At 30.0% G+C, this 8,983-nt stretch overlaps 1 protein-coding gene across 1 annotated transcript; it reads right to left on the bottom strand.

The window, feature by feature from the left end:
- Positions 1–417: 417 nt before the first annotated feature.
- Positions 418–2,394, bottom strand: LOC106293677. Its single transcript, XM_013729341.1, has 6 exons — positions 2,205–2,394; positions 2,007–2,085; positions 1,191–1,795; positions 929–1,112; positions 787–847; positions 418–694 (listed from the first exon to the last, which is right to left on the bottom strand). Exons 1-5 carry the CDS (start codon positions 2,208–2,210, stop codon positions 828–830), a joined length of 894 nt encoding a protein of 297 aa, XP_013584795.1. The 5' UTR covers positions 2,211–2,394; the 3' UTR covers positions 418–694; positions 787–827.
- Positions 2,395–8,983: the final 6,589 nt, after the last annotated feature.

Consider the following 8,983-nt stretch of genomic DNA (forward strand, 5'->3'; position numbering starts at 1 on the left):
TATATATTTTATGTACTTTTGAAAAATTCTACAAACATGTATCAATTTTATAATGAAATCAAAGTTATTGGTTTATCCCTTTAACCGTTTTGTTTCAACGCATATACTTCTAATATCATGTGCCACTGTTCATACAATATTTTAAATAATATTTACTCTAATTGAAAATTTACGACGATGATTAACTAATTTTGAAAAAAGTGAATTGATTTGTGCGCAGCACAGGTGGTAATAGTAGTTTTAATATAAATTGTTTGATTAGTTAACTCAACCAAGTAGTGGTATATGGGTTAGAAATTGGGACAGAATGATCTAAGAGTCTAATTGTTTGAGTTGGTTAAACTAGAACAAGTATTATTATTCATTTCAAGATCTTACTTGTCTTTTACAAAATAACTAAATCAAATGCAGAAAGAATGTAATAATGAAGAAGCAGTACTAATCTTTATAAACTAAGGTTATCCACCTTAAAATTACACAAATGATCACATAGGCACATGTATGTGTCCATGCATTCCGATACACATGTATGTATGTCTCAAGAACATGTTTGGTTCAATGGACCAAATTGGCCACAGAACAAATCATGCAAAAAAACAAGAAGGTATACATGTGCTGATGCTCCAAAATTTTCCTCCGAAATAAGGAAACCGTTTCATTGTTTCTTTTTGAATTTTCTCGACGAGAGTTGAATCTGCATAGTTGATAAAACCGAGTATCTCACGTAAGTTTTAGGAAAGAGAAACACAAAAAGCTTAAGAGATTCACTTGTGTTATCTTAGTTACCTTTGTTGTTGATAGGTTATTCCAAGAGCTTGAAGGACCCATCAGATCTCAAGAACTATGACTGTAAGCAAAAGAAGATCGAGTCAGCTCTTGTTTCTTTTTGAATTTTAGTAAAGTTAATGAGTATTTGATGAAAACTCACAGTCAGAATCTGTTTTGACCCATTTATGTCCCTCACTACTGCTTCTTCTCTCGTTGGTTTCTTCTTCTTCTTCGCTCTTCAAAGAGAGCTGTTTCTTGTCTTGCAAGTATCTCTTTGTTGTAGATGATGTTGGCTTTGAGGAGGCTTGAGCATTAATTTTCTTATGTAGCATCATCTTCAACAACTGTAAATTAATTTTGATCAGAAACTGAGATTTAAAAAAAAATCTTTAAATCAAATATGTAAATACTATGTTGTTTACCTTCTCCATTCTCGATTCTTGGAGCGTGTCTCTCAAGCTAGGGCTTGGTGACGTAGAAATTCCATCTGAGCAAACAAAGATCTTCTTGAAAAGATATGAGAAAGACTTCTTGCTTATGTCTGTCTTCTTCTTACTTTCTATAGATATCTCTTTGCATCTACCTAATATAGCGTTAATCGTTCGTTCCATATCTTCATCCTTATTCCCTTCAGATGAATCCACAACAGCGCATAGCGCATTGCTGATTCGCCTCTCGACCTCTAAACTCGATGGACAATTCAAGAATCTATCCAATGGAAGATTTTTCATGAGCTCTCTATTCACATCAGACTTCCTTTTCTTAGTTCTTGACAAGAGCTTTATCAACTCCTTCTGCAACTTCCCCACCTCCTCGGGAGTAAAATCATCAATATCATCAGAGGAAGAAGGCTCTTCTTCTTGACCGGTTTGTGAGATAGACTTCTTCTCTCCTTCTTCTTTCTCTTCATGAACATTCTTGCTTTCGTTTTGGCTCACACCGTTGGTTGTTGAACCAAAAGTTCCAATAGCGAGCAGCGCGTGAGGCCAGTCGCTAAACTCCTCTCTAGGCTCTTGCTTCACATGATCTGAAAACCAAGATTCAAGACAGGGAACAAAATTTAGAGGACCAATCAAATTCAGAAGAAGCAAAGACAAGAATCTTGTTAAAATGAGATCCAAAAACAAGAATGAGGACAACAAATTCTAAAGTGACAAGACTCTTGGGGGCATTGCTTTGCACATATTCCTAGCAGACAACAGTCTTGAAGTTAAGATTTAATGAAAGTAAGAGCTTACGAGATGAAGCAGAGGAAGTGCTTGTCCTGTTATGATTCTCATATTTCGCATTTCGCTTGTTTTGCATCCACCCGAATAACTGAATACAACAAGAAAAAAACAAAATTTCAGAAACCATATGAGAAAGAAAAAAATTAAATGAAACGCATATCATTTATGATTATATACTCAATAAACACAAAGGATCACAAAACTAACCTTCATGTTGTTGTTTTTTTACGTTCTGTGACAGAGAGAATTAATTTATATATGTATGAACTTAAGTTGTTTGGTGAATAAAGATTGGTTATTATAGAGATAGAATGGGAAGGGATTTAGACAACTTGGAGTAAGATTGATGAATTTGATGGTGTTCAAGTTCCAAACTTTGACTACTTAACAGAGAGATTTTTAAGTTAAAAAAATATATTTTAAACTGCTTTTTGTAAATTTGTAATATTGTGTTTAGATGTTATCCCCATGTTGCTTTTTTATACAACTCAGAAACTACATATTAAAGCACATATCCCCACGAGTCCACCAACATTCTTCTACATTTTACTACGGCCCACAGATTAAACTATACATTTAACTTTAAAAAGAAAACTAACCCTACAAACTTAATTAATTATATATATAGCCACCATGTATTGGAGAGAACGTCACGCCTTTGATCTCGGCTTATACACCGCGGAGCAACCTTGAAGATATGTAGAAATTAGACTACATTTTGATCTGTTTCAGCCTGTTGAAGTTCTAAGAACGAGAAATTAAATTGAATCCCTAGAAATGCATAACATTCAATGGTTACTATGGTGACACACGGAAAGGGTTCTCCTGGATTTTGTTATTTACTTATAAACTTGTGTGTCTAGTTTACATAAATGTATGTTGGTGTTGTGATTCGATATAGAAGTTGCTTTATAGGGGTACATTCCCATTTCCACTGCTAGTATGGGCACATGCAAAACATTAGATATCAAAGATATATAATCATAGTTATCGAGGGTGGTATTTCTAAAAATTTCTATCGGTTGAGACTAGGAAATTTGAAGGAGTAAATTTAGTTTATGTCATATAGTATGTTCTATATCTATATATATAACTAAGTGTTAATTCCGAAATGTATTTTTCTAACATAGGCATTTTTGAGCTAAGAACCCCATAAGTGGCCATAAGAAGTGTGCAAATGAAATATTGTAAAGAATTTAATTCTTGATCGTCGAGGCGATACTACACCAAACCTTACATGACTATTTTTACAAAATATTATGCTCAGTTATATGAAGATTGGAGTTAAGCAGTGGCGTGGCGGATGTACGTAGCATAAAATTTTTGAGGGGGCAAACCACATATAATATAAAAATAAGGTTAAAATGTATTCTTTAGTAGGAGAGAAATGGTAAAATTTAGGTATGTTACAAACAATTTGAAATTTTCATGGGTGCGAGTGCCACCTTCTTAATCGATGTACATCCGCCAGTTAAGTATATTTGATAATGCATGTTAGTATCTTTTTCGAAGCAGTGCTGGTTTTCAACAATGCATTTAACTTAGACGATTGATGAATTGGTGTCAGCTCAGTGTCGTAACTCATAACATACAAATCAAACGTCAAACAATATATAGAATAAAAGACAAGCCGTTTAAATCCAAGTTTAGTCATGTCTGCTATAAATTGTATTATTGATCATCAATTATGTATCCACAATAGTCTTGAATATTACGGAAAAACTCTTAAAAATCGCAAAGTGCTAAAGTAGAGTGCATACAAATCTAAAAGAACAAAGTCAGAAAGAAAGAGCGAAAAAATAAATCAACGAAAATCCACGAAAAAAGCTCGTGCGATGTCCCCTTAACTCTTTAACCCTTCGATATGACACCTGGATTAACTCCAGTCTCTTAACTGGATTTCTTAACTTCGGATAAAAGACGGTTCTTATCTTTTCTTAAATTTTAACTAAGAAAAACTAAGAACCGTCTAAATAAAATATATAAAAACCGTCTCTTAGTCCGAAAAGTGTAAAAAAAACAAAAAAACAAAAAAATGTCAAATAATTAAGAACCCCAGTCTATTGACCGGGGTTGTCTTTCAACTTTTTGGGCAAGTGTCCTATATATATTTTTTAAAGTATTGTACTTACATTGAAAAGTTTTAAATCATATATATACACTACTCGCTAGTCACCGCTGAAATTAGACTATACAATACTCCCTTTGTTCCTAAATATAAGATTTTTTAGGTAAAACACATTTACTAAGAAAGTTATTTTTTATCTAAAAAATATCATTAAATTTTTAAATTAAAAACTATTCAACCAATTTCAAAATAAAACTATTAAATTTGATTGGTTATACAGTTTTTGATAAACTTAAAGCTACTTAGAAAAATAAGAACATCCTACTTATTGAAAAATAAAAACTATTCTAAATATTATATATTTAGGAACAGAGGGAGTATAAGATTTGATTACTGAGTAATTTTTTGCTGAGATATCCAGTTTATAAAATCTAAAAAGTAGATAAATGGAAAGTGAAAATTATACAAAGAGCGCTCGCTCTTTTTCGCGTCCCAGCTCACCATTCCCAATTACCTTCTGTCATCCAATAAAACAAGTCCACGTGGCCATACACATAAATGGCAAATTAATAGAGTTATACTGACGTTTTAAAAAGGAAAAGAGAATGTACATGTGCCTGACAACAGATGCTGCTTTGGTAATCTTCTGTCCGTCCTCTTTTACCCAAAGAGGTCGTTGACTTTCAAGGCCAATACTCATAATTTTAGACAAGTGATAGAAATTTGAGTATTTTCCATAATAAATTAATAAAAAATTGTGTTATACAGACTTAGAGTGGAGTTCTTACCGGAATATAAGAACTCGTCTCTTAACTTTTAACTAAAAAAATTAAAAACTGGTTTTTAAAACTCTTATTTAAGAACCAATTCTTAATTTTTTTAGTTAAAAATTCAGAAACGGGTTCTTATATTCCGTTAATAACTTCACCTTAAGAATTTCCTAATAATCATGCTCTTATACTACATGTGTAATTTATCTAGTACGCAAGAATCAGCTATCAAATACTCCAAGAGATTCAGGGTTCTTCGTTTTAAGGAGTTTGGATGGCCTCTTCTACTATTAGTTATAATCTGGAAATTAAAATTTATGAATAAATAGTATGGTTTTGAGATAAGTTAAATCTAAGATATTATAAAGTACACTATACTATGATAGTCGAAAGGTTAAGAAGCACCTTTTTCTTTAGGCTTCAACGGGGCTTTTATGGCACTTGTACGTTTACAATTTAAGTAGTAAGTTGTGAGTTCACATTGATCTGTTGATTGAAAACTTGGTCATGTGTTTAAACGGAGTTATCTCATGATTAAAGTTTGATGTGCCTTTCTAAGACAATAGATTTTAAGACTCTTCATGCCAAGAAACACAAAAGAAGATTTTTTTTTGTAACACTCACAAAAGAAGATATAACAACACTCCCATTTCGTTGATGGCCGAACTTGTTTTTTTTTTTTTTGTAATTTGGAAGACATATTTAGATAACTAGATCTAATGATTCTCATACCATACAGTATTTATAGAGTTTAGTTTGGAATCAATTCAAATCTATATATGTTTGATAATGTATTTGTTTGCGATGTATACATATGAAACTTATCCAACCTATATGAATAAAAAGAAGGCTTTCTACTAGTTTACAGGATATGTAAATAAAAATAAAATATAAAATGATCATCAGAGTCCAATAGAATTGCATGTTACCGAATGAATTAACATCATTGGATTAGCAAACAATTTCTCGGTGTCCATGAAACTTGTCTTTTACGTCAACTTGCTCTTCCACCTTCTTCTTCTCTTTTTTTAAAAAAATTTCTAAGTACTATCCTCCATTTAATATTTTTTAGCAGTATCTTTAGCAAAAATAAAAATGAAATGAAACATTAATCCGAATGTTTGTAGCGACATTACACTGACACGCCCAAACAATTGTTTTTAAAAGAACATTAAGAATACGTTGGAACATTGGGACAAGAATTAGGATTTGGGACCACTCTTAGCAGATTAATATGTGGTTCATACAGTTAATACGTTGCCTAAACTCTTGTGAATTGTGATTTAACACAAAATCTAGGGTGTTCTTAAGATGCTTTTGTGATTTTCAAACAGTACACGTGTCAGGCATCTAAATTATAACTATTTTATTTTACTCTATCTTATAAAAATTTGGAAACATATCTCCTATATATTAAATGAGAAACGTTTTTAAAAACTAACATTTAGGGTATGACAGATAAATATTAGAATAACTATGAGTAAATTAAATGGAGAAAATGAGAGCAAAATTATTTGAGTAATTGGGAGTAAAACATAATATAAAGAAAACAAAAATAATAAAGCAAAAATTAAAGTCAGCGTTACTTGTTATTTCTCTGAGAGAACAAAGTAGTATAATTTACCTTTAGTTAAACAAATAGTATATTTACCTCTATGTATTTGCCTGGCAAATTATAAGCCGAAATGAGAGTAACCAACTTTTTCACTTATTGCCATTAATGATATACAACCACAAATATGTACGTGCCTCACTGGTAACATTGCATGAACATTAGAAATTAATAGGAAAGTAATCAATAGAAATAAAATTTTAAGAACGATGAGTAATGATGGTTCCTTATCAAAATTAACAAAGAACAAATTTACAGTATAATTTTCAACAAAAAAAGAAATGAGAAGGAACGAAAAGAAAAAAAATATTCTTGATTAATAGTAATCTTTTTAAGGAACGTTAGTATTCTTTTTCGTTCCTTTAGTTACCTTTCAAAATTATTCACAAAATTACTATTACGCTATTGTGTCAGTTCAATATGTCTTCTCATATCTCTAAATTAAAAAGTCATCTTTCACTAGAATACGCCATTGATCTTACCTATTGTACATTCTATTATTCCCTATATATTATTTATCTATTAATGGGTTTTAGAATGTAAACTATGCCCTATTTAATATGCAATGTTATTGTGGCAGTAGTTTGAAATTTTTTTCCCAATATTAAAACGTAAACTATGTTCTTAAATGGAAAACAAATTATTCGGTTTTTAGAGCTAATTTATATACAATTTTTATTTGAAATGTTGATATCTGTGATATTATGATGATAGACTTAAAATATTTCTTGATCCGTAACTATATACAATTATATGAATATTTTTGTCCACATAATGTTGTTATACATTATGCACAACTTGATGTATAATACTATTTGGTTCGTATTATATTATATAGTTCGTTTAATTTTTTTTTTTGTATTAAATGTCCTTATATAAAACTTTTGATATAACAATGAGACGATTAATGGTTCCATAAGTGTTGATTTATTTGATTAAATTCTTATACGTAATAAAATTCTTTGTAATGCCTTAATCGGAAATTCTTTGTAATAGATGTTTGAATTAGAATCATTTTGTTCGATTTAACCTTGTAATTGACATTTAAATTCCCGATCTTCGGGTTGATTAATGAAAGTAAGTATTAAAAAAAACATTTGTAATATATAAGTTTATATATGTAATGCCTCAACTGGATATATGTATTAAATAACAAATATTTTCCGGATGTCTATGCATTAGAATAAGTTTAATATATATCATAGTTATTGCATACCATTTGCGTAAACGTAATCAAATATCATCATAAATTTATACCATTTATCATATGAATATTGTACTCCACATTAGGTTAGTTAATTTTAGTCTTTAGAAACTTGATCATTTAAAATATAGTAGGATTTTACCCGCATTTTCAAAACGCGGAATTTATTTTTTTAATTTAAAATAATTGTTAACTTCTTATGTGCTTAAATTTGTAATAGCCTAATATAAGGTTCAAGAATAATATCTGTAACCAAAAAAATGATCCGGAAATCCGAAAAAAATCCACTTGAATCCGACTTGGTTTTTTATAATATCTGAATGTGATTTTTTCAAAATCTGAAAAACCGATATTCGAATGGATCCTATCCATATACGAAGGGATACTTGAAAACCATGCATAGCCTAATATTTTTACAATTGTGTAGATTGATTATGTTTAAAAAAACTTCATAAAATTTAAAGGGATTTAAATGTGGTATATTTCTACTCATTAAAATTAATTTTAAATATATTACAATGTTCATATGATTAACATTTTAAAAATATTCCATTATAATATATTTTTATATTCTGTAAATAGCCTATAGATTGGAAGAGAAATATTGTAGGTAAATAAGAATATAATATATAAGATACATAAACTTGATACGGAAGTAAACATTATTTTTTATAATAAAGTATAAATCATATGGCAAATGTCAAAATCTTGCATATATAAATTATTTAGGAAAGTGTAGATATAGGAAAGTGTAGATATATACCATTAAATAAATCCGATATATAATATTAGTTGTTAGATTTTTTGGATGGATATTAATTAATATGTTAAATTAAAATTAGAGAATGGCATATTGTAATTATCTCACAAAATTAAGAAATATAATTTTGGTTTAATAGTATAGATTACGTATTTTAACTTTTGAATACTAATGTTAACAACTTACCAAAAAAATATAGTAATTGACTTACATAACAACAATCGTATATTTGTGAAGTACTAGCAGATTCAATTTACACATTAATTCGTCCTATAGTTTTTATGTGTCGGAACCCTTTCATGAAGGACTATATATAAATATAACCTTTTCCTCTTTTCGAATGTATTACATGGTTCTTTTTTCAACCAATTAATATGTTCAAAAGTTCTCCTAGGCAAACCATAAAAGCATGTATTCGGTTGTAAGGTCAACTTTTTTTTGAAATGGTAATGTAATGACCCACCACTCCCACCGTCTCCACTTTCTTTCTCCAACCCCACCACTTACACCTTCTTCTCTACCATTTCCACCTTCTTCCCCACCATCTCCATCTTCTTTAAAGCTTGAGAAAG

The sequence above is a fragment of the Brassica oleracea genome, chromosome C5 (assembly GCF_000695525.1).
Source record: "Brassica oleracea var. oleracea cultivar TO1000 chromosome C5, BOL, whole genome shotgun sequence".
NCBI classification, from domain to species: domain Eukaryota; kingdom Viridiplantae; phylum Streptophyta; class Magnoliopsida; order Brassicales; family Brassicaceae; genus Brassica; species Brassica oleracea.